Below are 16,537 nucleotides of genomic sequence, written 5' to 3'. Positions count from 1 at the left end.
GTTACTGGTTATCTGACTTAAGGGAAGTTTTTCTTTTCTCTAAATCTTAGTTTCCTCAATTGTAAAATAAGATGATAATACCTATTCTTTGTGTGTCATAGAATCTATTTTACTACGAAGACATAAAAGTTACAGTAAGATTAAATATTGTAATCCATATTTAAATTCTAAATGATCACTTGTAAATAACCAACAAATATAGCATTTCCTTCCCACCTCCCAAATACTCCTCATCCACATGTGAGTACGCAAAAATCCAATGAAACTGCCCAATTAAGATTATCAATTACCTCATATATAAAATTAAATGGACACTTGTTTTGTAGTATGGTCCTCCAAGCCTCTGACTGCTGCTCTATGTCTTATTCCCCTTCTTACCTGCCCTAAATGCTACTATGCCCAAGTATTCCACTCTCCATTTGGTTCTCATCTATTTTTATTAATACATACTTCTGGCCAATCTCATTCATACAGCTTGAAATAAGTATACCATGATGACTCTCAAAACTACAACACAAGTCCAAACCTTTCTCCTAATCACATTAGCATATCCAACTGCCAATACTCTGCACAAAGAAATGTGGATTAGTTTTAAGCTAATCTATAAAAAGATTTTTGAAAAAAATATCATTTCACTATTTTATAAAAACATGCAATAATTTGTATACATACAAATTTTAATCAAAAATACCAGGTTGAGGAGCTAAAATATCTACACCATCACAATTTGAATATACCTTTGGAACCTCAAATATGAAATATTTTAAAATAAGTATGGCATCTTCATCTGAAAATGAACACCCTCAGTATTTCTTTCTTTATTTTCTTGTGTGAGATGGAGTCCTGCTTTGTTGCCCAGGCTAGAGTGCAATCGTTCTATCTTGGCTCACTGCAAGCTCCACCTCCCGGGTTCAAGCAATTCTCCTGCCTCAGCCTCCCAAGTAGCTGGGATTACAGGTGCGCACCACCATGCCCAGCTAATTTTTGTAATTTTAGCAGAGACGGGGTTTCACCTTGTTGGCAGCCTGGTCTCGAACTCCTGACCTCAGGTGATCCACCTGCCTCAGCCTCCCAAAGTGCTGGGATTACAGGTGTGAGCCACCGTGCCCCGCCACCCTCAGCATTTCTAATATTGATTAATGGTACTGTCAACCACTACATCTCTCAATCTCTTCCACCTAGCTTTTCATTTACATTAGATACCAGGTCCTACTGACTGTACCTTTTAAATACATGTTCATCACCTCGGGACTTTTAAGCTGGATAAACATAAAATGACCTTGCAGCCTCTAGTCTCACAACTCCCATTCCCACCTCTATACTACTATCAGAAATGTTACTAAAAAGTAAGCAAACAGGTCGGGCGCCTGCTGACGCCTGTAATCCCAGCACTTTGGGAGGCTGAGGTGGGCGGATCACCTGAGGTCAGGAGTTTGAGACCAGCCTGGCAAACACGCTGAAACCCATCTGTACCAAAAATACAAAAATTAGCTCTGTGTCGGGGCGGGCACCTGTAATCCCAGCTACTCGGGAGGCTGAGGCAGGAGAATCACTTGAACCTGGGAGGTGGAGGCTGCAGTGAGCCAAGATTGCACCACTGCAATCCAGCCTGGGCAACAGAGTGAGATTTCACCTCAAAAAAAAAAAAAAAAAAGTATATAAATAACATTGGAATCTAATTTAAATTTTGCAAAGTCAATGGATACAGAGGCTAATGGCCCATTTCAGCACCAGGTGGAAAAAAATTAACAAAGATTGCCTTATGTTAAAAAATTAAAAATAAGGAAGTAACTCTCAAATATGTAGTATGAAAAAACAGATTTAATTACAGATGAATATTAAAACTCAGAATTGTCAACAAATGAATTAAAAACTTAAGGTAAAATTTCAAAATAACTACATACAGTACATAAATCTAAAATGACTTGATTGCTACATCATGTAACAACTTCTTTAAAACAGTGACAAAATGTGCATAATATTAAGCAGTATTTTTTCAGCAGTTTTTTGTATTATAAAGCTAACATTTATTCAGTAAAGACTGGCTGAGTGCCTAATATATATTGAGCTCTATTCCTAAATATTAGAGATACAAAGAATTAAGCCTCAGAAACTGACAGGCATGTTGAGGATATAAGAGACATAAATTCAAAGCAGTGTTACTGGTGCTAATATAAATGTAAAATGTAGGTAAAGTCATGGCACAAATAACAGACTAGGTATCTCAATATAGGTGAACCAGAGAAAATTTCACAGAGAAGACACAAAACTGTGTGGTCTCAGGGAATATAAGTCCACTAGACAAGTGGAAAGACGAAAAGGTATTACAGTCATAAAGATATAAAACAACACTGCCCTTTGGGAAGTTATCAGACTTAGGTGTGTCTAGAGCTCAGGAACCACCAGGGATTGGACCTGGATGTTAGACCAGATCACAAAGTCCTCATGCTAAAGAAGGTTTTAAATTAGACATTATCTCAGAGATAATGTGCAGGGTACATCCAATGGTACAAGCCTAATGCACAAGCACAATAAAAATATTTCCATTATTACTGTATACCACTTAGAATATGTTTTTTAACACACGCCTCCTCCTCTATCCTTCTGACCAACTCACAGGCAACGCTATTTACACATGGCTTCTTTGGGCCTTCATTCCTACAACTTAAATAGCCTATCAACAGGTACACAGCAAATGCTAATTAAATGACTTTAAGAAAGAGGCATGTGTTATGGAAAAAAAAAAAAAAATTCAGTGGTTCTCAAAGCAGTTAGTCATGTGAATTAACTTATATAAACTATAAGAACTGCATAAAGACTACTTGTGAGTTCACTATAACTGATAAGGAAAGTGGTTCTAAATGCATTAAGTGAAAAATATCAGATTATAGATCAGTATGTGTAATATAATCCCACTAATATCTATTGTAAGTATATATGCATTTTTAAAAGCCTAGGGTAACTGACAACTTAAAGAAAAATAAATAAATAAAAGCCTAGTGGGATATTTATTTAGAAATAAAAAAGATTTGTAGGAGAACATATCAAAAACTTCAGGGCCATACTGTCTAGGTTCCAAGTAGCTTCCAATCACTTACAAACTCTGTGGCCTTAGATAAATATGCTAATCTCCCTGTGTCTCCCCTTTCATAAAATGGGAACAATAGTACTTGCCTCACTGGGTTACTGGGAGGATTAAGTGAGTTACAAAGCACTCAGCACAGTGTCTGGGATATAGAAAATGCTATGTGTGTTTCCTACACATATTTTTTTTCCATCATCAGTAAAGTTCTTGTAGTCATAGATTTTTCCTATACTTTAAATCACAGAAGAACTAGTCTATGAAAAGACACCCTCTTTGGCCCATCAGGTAATTTAAGTACTTTTGTACTTATGTGTTTGGTAACTATTTACCAAGCATTTCCATATGCCAATTCTTACTTGTGTTAACGTCTTTCAGCAAGTGTCTTCCTAGGTCGTTATACCTTAGAAACCTGCCTGCTTCCTCTATTTCATCAAGAGCAGAGAGAATATTCCTATCTATATGCTTCCTATTTCTAACCTGAGTCTGTATAACTTCTACCTTTAGCACATTGATCCTTAGTACTTTACAAATGCTTCATAAAAGTCTTCTACTTTTGGTACTAAAAAAAAAATTTAGAAAATCACTCACTTAAAAAGTACCTAAGTTTATACAATACTACTCATAAAAATTATGACAAAAAATAGAAAATACTAAGTTTATACAATACTACTCATAAAAATTATAACAAAAAATAGAAAACATGCCAATTTAAAAGCAAAGACACAGTCCTCATACTCGTTCAGAAAGACTTTCTGGATCCTTATTGATGGGATACTCTGAATAAAGCAGAAAACAGAACACAAAAATAATGACACACAGAATTAGTTGTTTTAACAGTAATCATTAAAATAAAAGGATACCAATTGTAACAGAAAAATCATGTTAGAAAATTAAAATGGAATGATACCTGAGTGTTTGAAAATAGATACTTATATAAAATGCATCCTTCACTGTTTTGGATATAAGGTGTTATAGCAATCACAATAATGTATATTTAGCAAATCATTAAGTTTCAAAAAAAATAAGCATCTATCATGTGCCAGGCACTGTGTCAATTTAATGCCATAAATAAATAACTCAACTTAGGTACTATTTTCTCATTCCTTCATTACTCTGAACTACCTTAGACAGGACAGAATTCCTGTTTCTCTTTATCCATTAAAATGAATAAGGAGAAACTTCTATCTAAAAACAGTAAAATTTCTAAACATTTCATAAGGCATATGAAAAAATGTCAAAAGCAAGCATGTAGGTTGTGATTAGCAACAAAATTTATTCCTCTTTCCACATAATAAAAGCTTACATAACATTTCAAGATAATTATAATACTTAATATTACCAACTATCTGAGTAATCAAAGATGTTTCAATGATCAGAATTTCCCACCTACCTCTGAAAATGATGACTATACAGCTGTGTTGGAATACCAAGAATACGATCATATATAGCTGTAACTTCTCTCAGGTTTCCCTGCTCATTTTCCCAGTTTATATACATTTCCCACAGTCTGTCAGAACGGAAATCTGTTCCTGCAGCTAGAACAGCATGCTCAAAAGTTCTGAAAAATTAAATTACTCTTAAGTTATCTTTCCAAGATAAAATCACTTTTAAAATATTATTTCTAAATTTAGAAGATAATGCTAACTTCAAAAATTATATTCAACTGCTTCCTATGCAAATAGGGATTAAAGGGTAGACAGAACAACAGAAAGCATACAACAGCTGCTTAAAAAGAGTGAGAAAACAAAGAGAATAGATAAATGTACTTTTTATGTAATTTTATCAAATAGAAAATTAAATACAAAATGTACACATTGCAAATAGGTAAGAGTAGACATGTAAGTATTTGTTAAATCTGAAATGTCTGTTGTATAGATTGATTTATGACAGAAGACAAAATTAAAACAAGTAGGAAGTTAAAGAGAGGCAAATTTTATCTCAATTTAAGAATATTTTCATGAGGCATGGTGAAATGGTTACAGGCATGATTACAGGCTCATGCCTGTAATCGCAGCACTTAGGGAGGCTGAGGCGGGAGGATCACTTTAGGTCAGGAGTTCAAGACCAACATGGTGAAACCCCATCTCTACAAAAATACAAAAAATTAGCCAGGCATGGTGGCACATGCCTGTAGTCCCAGCTACTTGGGAGGCTGAGGCAGGAGAATTGCTTGAACCCGGCAGGCGGAGGTTGCAGTGAGCCAAGATTGCACCACTGCACTCCAGACTGGGTGACAGAGCGCGACTCTGTCTCAAAAAAAAAAAAAAGTATACATATACTTTAAACCTCTCAAAAGCCCCTCTCAATTCTAAAATTCTATCATTAAAGTTTTATCACAGGCTGGGCACGATGGCTCACACCTGTAATTCCAGCACATGAGGCCAGGAGTTTGAGACCAGCCTTGCCAACACGGCGAAACCCCATCTCTACTAAAAATACAAAAATTAGCCAGGCGTTGTGGTGCACATCTGTAATCCGAGCTACTCGGGAGTCTGAGGCATGAGAATCACTTGAACCTGGGAGGCGAAAGTGGCAGTGAGCTGAAATTGCACCACTCAACACTGCACTCCAGCCTGGATGACAGAGCAAGACTCTGTCTCCAAAGAAAAAAAAAAAAAGTTTGTTACAAAGTATTTTAAAATACCTAGTCATGTCAAGAGATTTCTGTAAGCAATTTTAATCACTGGATTTAATACTCCAATGGGATAAAGCTTTTAGATACATACTTTCAAGATAAGTATCTAACAATCAAGAGAGATTTTTTAAAAGTATAAAACTACACTCCCCTAAGTTAACCCACAATTTTAACACAATTTCAATAAAGCGCTAAAAAATGTTGAGTGGAACAAGAAAAAATCAAATTCTACTATTCATCTAGAATACAAAAATGCAAAATGACTTTGTAAAAGGATAATGCAGCAGGCATTTTCCTGAAAGATAATATAAGAAACTAGGAAGCTATAGTAATTACACGTTTGGCACTGGCCAGGTAACAGAAAAATGGATGAACAGTACAGAGCCAATAAAACAAAAAAGAGATCAATGTGTGTGAGTATTTGGTGTATGATATAGGAGATATTTTAATTCAACAGTGGGAGTATATAAAAGGCTAATGTCTATCTCATGACAGATAGAAATTAAATTCAGATAAATGAATAAGCAAAAAACTATAGAAAAGTTAGAACAAAATACAGGATTTATATATTTTTGGTAAAACAGGCACAAAACTCAGGAACCAGTAAGAATTAAAACAGAAGCACATTAAGGAAAAATAAAACTCCATATGATAAAAGACACCATAAACAAAGTTAAAAACATACCAACATTGGAGGAAATATGTTTAATATAGAAATAAAAGATTGAAGAGCATGTGTGTCTATGCATGCATGCATGTGCATATTTGGTGTAAGGTTTTCAAAAGAATAAAATAGATGTTACTGTCCCTACAGAACCCCAAATGATTCAGAAAATTAACCAGACACTGAAAAAAGTATGGAGAAAAGGGGAAGAAGACAAGAAGGTAATGAAATGAAGACAGAACGTTTAGAAGAAGGTATACTTAATGAATCGTGAGAAATCTTCAACTTTCCCTCCCAGCTATGGGGATTTCAGAAGCTAGGTGTCCATTCCCCAAGTAAATAAAATTATCCTTTTCTAAACAAACTGCTTGGCTCAGGAATAAGATATAAAGTTACTATCACTGGGAATCCACCAGCAAAAAAGAGTGGCCACATGATTACACTACTGTGAAACACCATAGGCCAACTGACAATGCCCCATACAAAACACACAGTGCTTCCATATGCTTGTGTTTTGTTTTTTTGTTTGTTTGTTTTTGAGACAGGGTCTCGCTCTGTCACCCAGGCTGGAGTGCAATGTCACGATCTCAGCTAACTGCAACTTCTGCCTTCCAGGTTCAAGCAATTCTCCTACCTCAGCCTCCTGAGAAGCTGGGATTACAGACTCCTGCCACCATGCCCAGCTAATTTTTTTGTATTTTAAGTAGAGACAGGGTTTCACCATGTTGGCCAGACTGGTCTCGAACCCCTGACCTCAAGTGATCCACTGTGCCTGGCTCATATAGCTTGTTAATATCTAATCTGTAATAGGAACAAAAATCCAGAGATCACGTATCTCAGAGATGAAAATGGGTAAACAGAAAAATTTGACAGGAAACCGTCCCGGGAACAGAGGAAAATCTCAACTATCCTTAGTATCATCAAAGAAATAACAAAAAGATATGCAGCCATGAAACAAGAATTGGAGAGTATAAAAAAAGGAACACTCAGAGAACAAGAAAGATTCTTGGATATTAAGAATCTGGGCCGGGCGTGGTGGCTCACGCCTGTAATCCCAGCACTTTGGGAGGCCAAGACAGGCGGATCACGAGGTCAGGAGATGCAGATCACCCTGGCTAACATGGTGAAACCCTGTCTCTACTAAAAATACAAAAAATTAGTCAGGCGTGGTGGCAGGTGCCTGTAGTCCCAGCTACTCAGGAGGCTGGTGCAGAAGAATGGCGTGAACCCAGGAGGTGGAGCTTGCAGTGAGCCGAGATCGAGCCACTGCACTCCACCCTGGGGGAGAGAGGGAGACTCTGTCTCAAAAAAAAAAAAAAAATAATCTGATGGAAGATGTTAAAAATCCAATACAAGGGTCAAGGAAATACCTCAAGAAGCCAGACAAAGTCTAAGATATGAAAAATAGGAAGAAGAAAAGAAAAACTCAGTAATTAAAAGAAGAGGTCCAACATCCAACTATTAAAAACAACAGAGAAAATCAAGGCAAGGAAACTGTCAAAATAAGAATATCCATAATAATAACATTTCTAAGAATAGGACATTAGAATCTCAGAATGAAAAGACTCACCCAATCACCCAATAATCACAATAAGAAAAAGAAAATCCACATCAAAGCTCATTTTTATAAAACTTCATTTACATCAGACCCAAAGAGAACATCCTAACAGCTTCCACAGAGGAAAAACACGTTATAGAAAGAGAATCTATTCTACAAGAATGGTATTGGACTTCTCAAAAGCAATAGCAGAAGCTATAAAGGAATAAATAATGCCTTCAAAGCTCTATGGAGAAAATAATTTTCAACTTCAAATTCTACAGCTTACCAAACCTTAAAATTATTTTTTCATCCAAGCATCCTTTAACAAGAAGTTATAGGACACACTCTTCTAAAAGTTGGACATGAAATCAAGAAAAGAGTGAGATCTAATAATAAACTCACCCAGAAGTGAGGTAAAGACATCTCCTAGAACCATGATGATAAGAAAATCCCAAGACAACTCTTGTACAGCAGAACTAGAAGACCAGTCCAGATTATAGTAGGAAGGTTTCCAGGAGAGACAGCTCAAAGGAGAGGAAAAAATGGGACTTACACATTTTTTAACAGATCTGATTGTATAGAAAGCTATATTTAAAGCCTTCTACAAAGCTGCTGGAGAATATGAAAAAACCTTAAATGTTCAAAGAAAATTAGACAAACGGGAAAAATGAGGGGCAGGGGAGAAGCAATTAAAAACCAGAAAGGTTATAAAATGAAAAGACAGTACGATGAAAAATATTTATAGGTTTTTGATCTCTCTCTTTTTTTTTTTTTTTTTTTTTTTTTGAGACAGGGTCTTGCTCTGTCATCCAGGCTGGAGTGCAGTGGCACGATCGATCTTGGCTCACTGCAACCTCCACCTCCCGGGTTCAAGCGATTCTCTTGCCTCAGCCTTCCGAGTAGCTAGAACTACAGGCATGCGCCACCATGCCCAGCTAATGTTTTTTGTTTTTGAGACAAGGTCTCACTCTGTCACTCAGGCTAGAGTGCAGTGGTGCAATCACAGCTCACTGCAGCCTCAACCTCCCAGGCTCAAGCGCTCCTCCCACCTCAGCCTCCCAAAGTGCTGGGATTACAGGTATAAGCCACTGTGCCCATCCTTATTTATGGATTTACAATGATTAAAAAAAAATACTGAAGCTGATTATTGAAACCTATTCTGTAGCTATATTGGAAAGATAAGGAATGGGAAAACAAAGTGTAAGTGGGTTAAAATTCTCATTTACCGTAACAGATACATACATAGTCTACAGCTAACAGAGAAAGAAAGAAAGCAACATAGATCTACTGTTAAACACATGGTGGAAAATACCAGAAGAAAGAGCTAAAATATTTGAAGGGAGGTGGAGGTGGTACTTTTTGTTACAAGCAGTTTAACATTAGCTAACTTCTTAAGCAATATGCACATGCTTTTTTTTGAAAACCAAAAACAAGTACATTAGCAAACTACTGTAATCAAGAAAAAGATAATGTAATAGAAAAATGAGCAAATAATATCAACAGGTAATTTTAAAAATGGCTTATATAAGCATATGAGAACATGGTAAACCAGGATGAGCAATCAAGACATAAACAAATTAAAAGAGATGCCATTGGAGGTAAAACAAACAAAAAATGTGGCACAGCTGTGGGAAAATGATTATTTTCATACACTGTGGGAGTTTAGAATCGATACCATTTTTGAAGGAACATTTGATAAAACTGAGCTGTGTGTTCCCTTTGACAGAAGTTCCATTTCTAGCGCATTCTACAAAAAATATTGACTTGTACAGAGATGTTCACTGTAGCACTGATTATTTCCTATAAATAAGGATTTGGTGAAATAGAGTACTTTGGTTTATAAGATACTTTTTATAAAGTATTATAAAATACTTTTTGTAATTGTTAAAAAATATGGCAGGAAGAGATTCCCAAACATTACTAAAAAAAAAAAGTCAAAGAGCAGTATGAAAGCATACGCATAAACATGTACTTATACATATATCTGAAAGAACACACACCAAGCTATTAACCTTGAGGAGTGGAATTGGGGACATAAGGGGCATGGACTGTAGGAGGGCTTTATTATCTGCATTTTCAAATCATAAAGCTTAAGTTTATTACATGTATCATTTTTTTAACAATGGAATAGAAGTTAAACTTCCAGCTTAGCTTTCATGAGCTCTATTATCAACATCAGAATAATTATTTATATCATAAAAAACATTTCAGTATCAATGTTCCACATACCCTCTTATTGTATTGTTTGTCTCAGGATCACCAGGGTCCAATGTTTCTTTTAAGAAGTTTATATAATGTATCCAAAGGTCAACACTAAGAGGTATTGCCTGAAGCCCCCGCCGATAAACCTAAGAAGAAAACAGCAAACTGTACTTCAAATATTTAATTATTTCTTAACAGAGAGGCAACACTGTGTTATCCGGTGAACCTTAGAAATACTAATTACTGGAATTTTGTTTAAATAATCTACCATTACCATTTGGGTGGAGGTTGGATAGAACATGGCAATGTTCTGATCCCCACGTGCAGAGTCTTGATCTTCAAAGCGCAGCACTCCCTGCATTCTGACCGGGTTGTGTGGGCAGGCTTTGGGTTACAGACCATAGGGCACAGACCCATTAGAGCATCAATGACAGCGTCTGACCAAAAATGCAATAAGACGTAGCAAATGTGACTAGCAAACCAACTATATTGTTTGGAAAATGAGAAATAAATGTAAGTGAGAGAAAAGCCCTGCCCTACTTGTTAAGCTGCAGTGTAATACAGAGGCTTGCACTGCAAAGCTTGACAAACTGTAGAGGTTTAACGCACCTGCCAACAAAGAGAGAAAATATTAGCTACAAATGCCACAAGAGTGACAAATGCAAATAAATACCCTATAAAAATTGTTTGACCATAAATGGTAGGTACTGCCAGCCAAAAAAAAAAAAAAAAATCTTTGTTTTGTTATTAATTGGCTTACAGTACCTATTGGAGATAAGTTTATTCAGTGATGTACGCACCTCATCTGATGGTTTAATGTTGTCGTGCCGCTTTTCAAGGTCTGCATACTTTTTCCAGTAACCATAGCAATAAGGATAGTGTATGAAAAATCTGTCAAATGCCTTCCTGGCAGCCATCAAGTGATTCTGATAAAAATAAAACAGTATTTAAATATTGTGGAAATTTCTGTCAAAAAAATATTTATTATTCCTTTCAAACGTTATTATCTAAAAAAATAATAATAAATGGCAGGCTTAAAAACTCCACATGCAGGCTGCTCTGCCGATGGAGCAGCCCTTCTTTTATTCCTTTACTTTCTTAATAAACTTGCTTTCACTTAAAAAAAAAAAAAAAAAACTTACACAGGCAGCAGCCCCCTTTTTCTTCTAAACGCAATTGAAACAGAAGGAACTAATTTTGCCAACTTTTTATTTCAGCAATTTTACACACACACTTACACCTCAATTATTACAAAACATTAAGCTTTGACACTACTGACTCTCTACAACATACAAAAGCTGTAAGCTATTTTCAAAGCTAAAAATGTAGCTACCTAATGTTATTCAACTTCATTTGAAAATTATGAGTCAATTTTAATCATAAACAATAAGGTCTACTGTTTCATTATAAATTAATGACTTGATTAATTTGTCCCTTCTGATACCATTTTAATAGTTACTAACCTCCTGTTCTACATATTGAAGCAAATATACCCAGCCTGTAAAATCCTGAGGATTATTTTCTACAGTTTTCCAAAATTTTTCATATTCTGGAGGGAAATTTGCTTCTGTTTCTGTCAGCGTCACTGGAAGGTCCACAGCACTTGCCATTTCAGTTTCTTCTGTAGATGCATTCACATTGGGAGAGTCATCAGGTGACTGTTCCATTTCTGTAACGTTCATAATCTCAGTACTGAAATCAGTAGGATGTTCTACCACTACCTCTGAACTGTTGCCTGTGCTGCCATTACTAGAATTTCTGTATTCATCCATGTGAGAATTTTGCATATTGTCTTCAGTTAACGATCTGTGGAAACATGAAAAAAAGAGAAATATCTTCCAAATGCCAATAAAATTATTTGGCCTCAACAACACCTTTTAAAAAGCCCTAATTTAGCTATTAAAGAAATATTAATGTGAGTCTTAATCCCCTACAAGTCAGAATCAGAAGGTTCATTAGTTTTTATATTGTAAATAAAATTATAAATTCTTCACAAAACTGCCATTTTGTTGTTGGTATTTGAATGAAAACCAAGTAACTGTGGATTTGTTACCTCATTCAAACAACAAATAAGTACACTGCCTGCTACCCAATGAAGAAATACTATTTAAAATTCAATGTTTCTTATTTAGGTAAGAATCTGATTTGGTGCCTGAATGTTACCTTGCTATCAATCACTGGAAAACGGCATATCTTTAACAACTGTTCTGGAGGCTAAAAGTAAAACTGACAAAAATTCTGGTCATGGGTATAAACATTTCAAAAGGAAGCTCATCACTTGGCTCAGGATAAAGTTTTAGAAAAGATAAAATCATATTGCTTAAATATATCTATATACTTACGAATTATAAATCCTGACAGCTAGGTTTCAACTTTATTATAGAAGATATAAATTATGGCTTTAAAAAATTAAACAGTAATTTTTAAAGTGAATAAATGTTACTTAAAACACATTTAAGGGGCCAGGCATGGTGGCACACAGCTGCAGTCCCAGCTACTCAGGAGATGCTGGGGCAGGAGGATCACCTGAGCCCAGAAGTTCAAGGCTGCTGTAAGCATTGACCCTGCTACGATACTCCAGCCTGGGCAACAGAGCACGACCCTACCTCTAAAAAACATATTTGAGAAAGGCTTACAGTCTGGATAATAACTACATAATATATTTAAAATTATGTCATCTAATTTTTAAGGCTATAAGGTAATAAGCAATTACCCCTTTAAGGTAGTACCACATTATATTTTCATAATTACCTTCATCTCTTCCACTAACAGCTTAAATGGAAACCAAATCATTAAATTATAGGGCATGTCTCATTTTTTTTAAAATGAGGAATTATTCTCAAAATTAAGCAGACCATAAAACTGATTTACTCTTAAAATATACTTAGAATATACTACTACTTAATATATTAATAGTAGTTAATTAAAAAGATGACTAAAACTTTAAAGACAATAATGCAAAGGAAGAAATGCAAATGACCAATAAACATAAAAAAGACCTATATCTTTACTAATAAAGACATAAATCAAAATAATGAGTGTACCAAATAGCAACTGTACATATTTTATACTATGGAAATAATCAGAAAAAACATGTATTTGTTTAAGGGCATTCATTACCAGCACTGTTGTATAGCAAAACTGGAGGGTGTATTAAGAAAAAGACTACTTTGGCCGGGCGTGGTGGCTCATGCCTGTAATCCCAGCACTTTGGGAGGCTGAGGCAGGCGGATCACCTGAGGTTGGGAGTTCGAGACCAGCCTCACCAACAAGGAGAAACCGTGTCTCTACTAAAAATACCAAATTAGCCGGGCGTGGTGGCACATGCCTGTAATCCCAGCTACTCAGGAGGCTGAGGCAGGAGACTCTCTTGAACCTGGGAGGAGGAGGGTACAGTGAGCCGAGATCATGCCATTGCACTCCAGCCTGGGCAACAAGAGTGAAACTCTGTCTCAAAAAAAAAAAAAGAAAAGAAAAAGACTGCTTTAATAAATAGTATACTCGGCCAGGCACGGTGGCTCATGCCTGTAATCCCAGCACTTTGGGAGGCCGAGGAGGGTAGACCACCTGAGGTCAGGAGTTCAAGACCAGCCTGTCCAACATGGTGAAACCCCATCTCTACTAAAAATACAAAAAATTAGCAGGGTGTGGTGGCACGCGTCTGTAGTTCCAGCTACTCGGGAGGCTGAGGCAGGAGTATCACTTGAACCCGGGAGGTGAAGGTTGCAGTGAGCCAAGATCGTGCCACTGCACTCCAGCCTGGGCAATACAGTGAGATTCCGTCTCAAAAAAAAAATAAATAAATCATATACTCATATAATGGAATAATAAGAATTAAAAAGGAAATACGTACATCTGTATTGATACAGAAAAATATCCATTATAGATTTTTTAAATACATATATATGCATACACACATGCACTCACAGATTTGTAAGGATTTACACCAAATAAAATAAAATACAATAAAACTGACAGCTGGTGTTAACAATTGTTCTCCATACAAAAGAGAGATGTGTGCTTTATTCTTTTTGCTTATCTGCAATTACTTAACTGAATGGGGGGAGAAGTTTTTTGTTATTTTTTTAAAAAGCCAGCTATAGGTTGACTGGATACATTTTTTTTTTTAACAATTTTATGACTACCATACTATAAAAATCTGAGTTTCACTACCGTCTATGCAGAAATTTGCAAATCTGGCTCCAAACAAGTCAACTAGTAAGCTGTTTAAAACTAATATAGATTCCTTACCGACTACAATGATTCTGAGGTCTAGGGAAGGGCCAAGAAAGTTATACTTCTACCAAGTTCTCTAAATAATTCAGAAAAACAGAAACTTGTTTGTGGGTAAACTCTGGAGAGTATAACTTTTGGATTGAAGAATAATACTAAATTTGGAAAGATGCTGACGACTTTATTTTTTTTTTTTTTTTGAGACAGAGTCTCGATCTGTCACCCAGGCGGGAGTGCAGTGGCGCAATCTCGGCTCACTGCAGCCCTCGCCTTCCGGGTTCAAGCGATTCTCCTGCCTCAGCCTCCTGAGTAGCTGGGACTACAGGCACGCACCACCATGCCCAGCTAATTTTTGTATTTTTAGGAGAGACGAGGTTTCACCATGTTGGCCAGAATGGTCTTGATCTCCTGACCTCATGATCCGCCTGCCTCGGCCTCCCAAAGCGCTGGGATTATAGGCGTGAGCCACCGTGCACAGCCGATGCTGACAATTTCTCTCTGGAAAAGTTGCACTAGTCATCTGGCAGACACTGTTAGTTGCCTACCCAATATCCCTTCTCACTATTAGTAATTTCCTTACTAATAAAATACTGATTTCATTCAAAGCAGCAATATAGTTAATCTCATGTAAGTGACCACAAAACTGAAAAGAACATCAGCTGCAGAGCTCTGAGAAAGCTTCTGCTTTTTTGATAAAAAGGGACAATCACAACTAGTGTGGTTCTTCCTTCTACCAATTTATTCTTAACTTGGATTTGACCATATCTGAAACGATTCATGTCCATGAAATAGTCTATAAGGGATTGGCCAAGAAAATTAAGAAATACCAACCTTGACATCATCAAGCTCTAACAAAATGCCACCTTCCTATTGTGTGAGGAAATAAATTCCTATTTGTTTAAACTACTATCAATATACAAGTTTTCTATTACTTTGAGACAAAATGAATTCCTAACCAATTAAGTCATCAACAGTGCATGGGACTGTCCATTGCTTTATATCCCCGGCAACAATAGCTATCATTTGCTCATCTAATTTTTTTTTAACAAAGTAGCACCTCATTTTGATTTTCATTTCCTTAACTATGAGTAAGTAAAATTTTTATTTCTTTTTTTCATAAATGCCTTTTCACATCCTTTGCCCATATTTTCTGTTCATTACTAATTTTTTTCTTATTGGTTTGTATACGCTCTTCGTAAACTAAGAAAGCCAGATCTCTGCAAAATTGTAAAATATTATTATAAGTTTGTCATATTAGTTTTGCATTCGGGGTCATGTGTCTATGTGTGACCCTTTAAAATTGTCACACGGATACAAAACCCAGATTCTAAAACATTTCCATCATTTCAAAATGTAGCATGGCCAGGCAAGGTGGCTCACACCTATAATCCCAACACTTTGGGAAGCCAAGGTGGGTGGATCGCTTGAAGCCAGATGTTCCAGACCAGCCTGGGGAACAAAGTGAGATTCCATCACTACAAAAAAATCTAAAAATTAGCTGGGCGCAGTGGTGTGTGCCTATAGTCCTAGCTACTGAGGAGGCTGGGGTGGAAGAATCACTTGATCATCCAGTAGTTCAAGGCTGCAGTGAACTACGATCACACCACTGCACTCCAGCCTGGGAGACAGAGCAAGATTCTATTAAAAACAAGGAAAAAAGAAAAAGAAAGAACAAATAGTATGAAACTATTTTTTTCCTAAGAAAGAATAAATTTTAAATGTTAAAAGACCTTCTGAGTCTGAATGCCATTGAAAGAATTAGCTATAACCAGGTAAATCTAGGGAATACACAAAAATTTGAAAGGAAAAAATGGGACATGTGGGGATGGGGGAAGGGGACAAAAAATTTTCAATGCCTGATGGATGTCCAGCACTGTATTACATTCCTCGTAGTGACATATAAGTGTAAGATAAGGTCCTTACTCACTAACGTCTATTAACCAGGTAGAGAAAGAGCTAACACACAACACATACACACACACACAAACACACACACACACACATTTGGAGATAAGCTCTCAAATGAAACAAAGTGAAAGATTATTGAAAAAATCATTTGAAAACAATGGCAATCTATAGATGAAAACATGAAATATAATTAACTTTGAAAAATTATGGAATAATAGAAAAAGAATGGTAAACTATTCTAGAATGTGGAACAACCCATTAAACAACTCT

The 16,537-nt window shown here is 36.2% G+C and overlaps 1 protein-coding gene across 7 annotated transcripts in view; it reads right to left on the bottom strand.

The window, feature by feature from the left end:
* Positions 1-16,537, bottom strand: part of PRPF39 (pre-mRNA processing factor 39) — a 31,435-nt gene that overhangs the window by 8,398 nt on the left and 6,500 nt on the right. The window contains exons 1-5 of one of the 7 annotated variants that reach the window (XM_008957129.3): positions 10,927-11,054; positions 10,667-10,735; positions 10,401-10,563; positions 10,154-10,272; positions 4,476-4,643 (exon numbers count right to left, since the gene is read on the bottom strand). In XM_008957129.3, coding sequence (XP_008955377.2) covers positions 4,476-4,643; positions 10,154-10,272; positions 10,401-10,487 — 374 coding nt within the window. In that variant the 5' untranslated portion in view covers positions 10,488-10,563; positions 10,667-10,735; positions 10,927-11,054. Of the gene's footprint in view, positions 1-4,475; positions 4,644-10,153; positions 10,273-10,400; positions 11,055-11,589; positions 11,933-16,537 lie in introns of those variants that run through there. The other 6 variants (XM_003831756.3, XM_055097553.1, XM_063596067.1 and 3 more) reach the window with 6 other exon arrangements.

This window comes from Pan paniscus, chromosome 15, assembly GCF_029289425.2.
Source record: "Pan paniscus chromosome 15, NHGRI_mPanPan1-v2.0_pri, whole genome shotgun sequence".
In the NCBI taxonomy this organism is placed as follows: domain Eukaryota; kingdom Metazoa; phylum Chordata; class Mammalia; order Primates; family Hominidae; genus Pan; species Pan paniscus.
The sequence above is the reverse complement of the archived record's forward strand: the minus strand, read 5'-3'. Positions and strand labels throughout refer to the sequence as shown.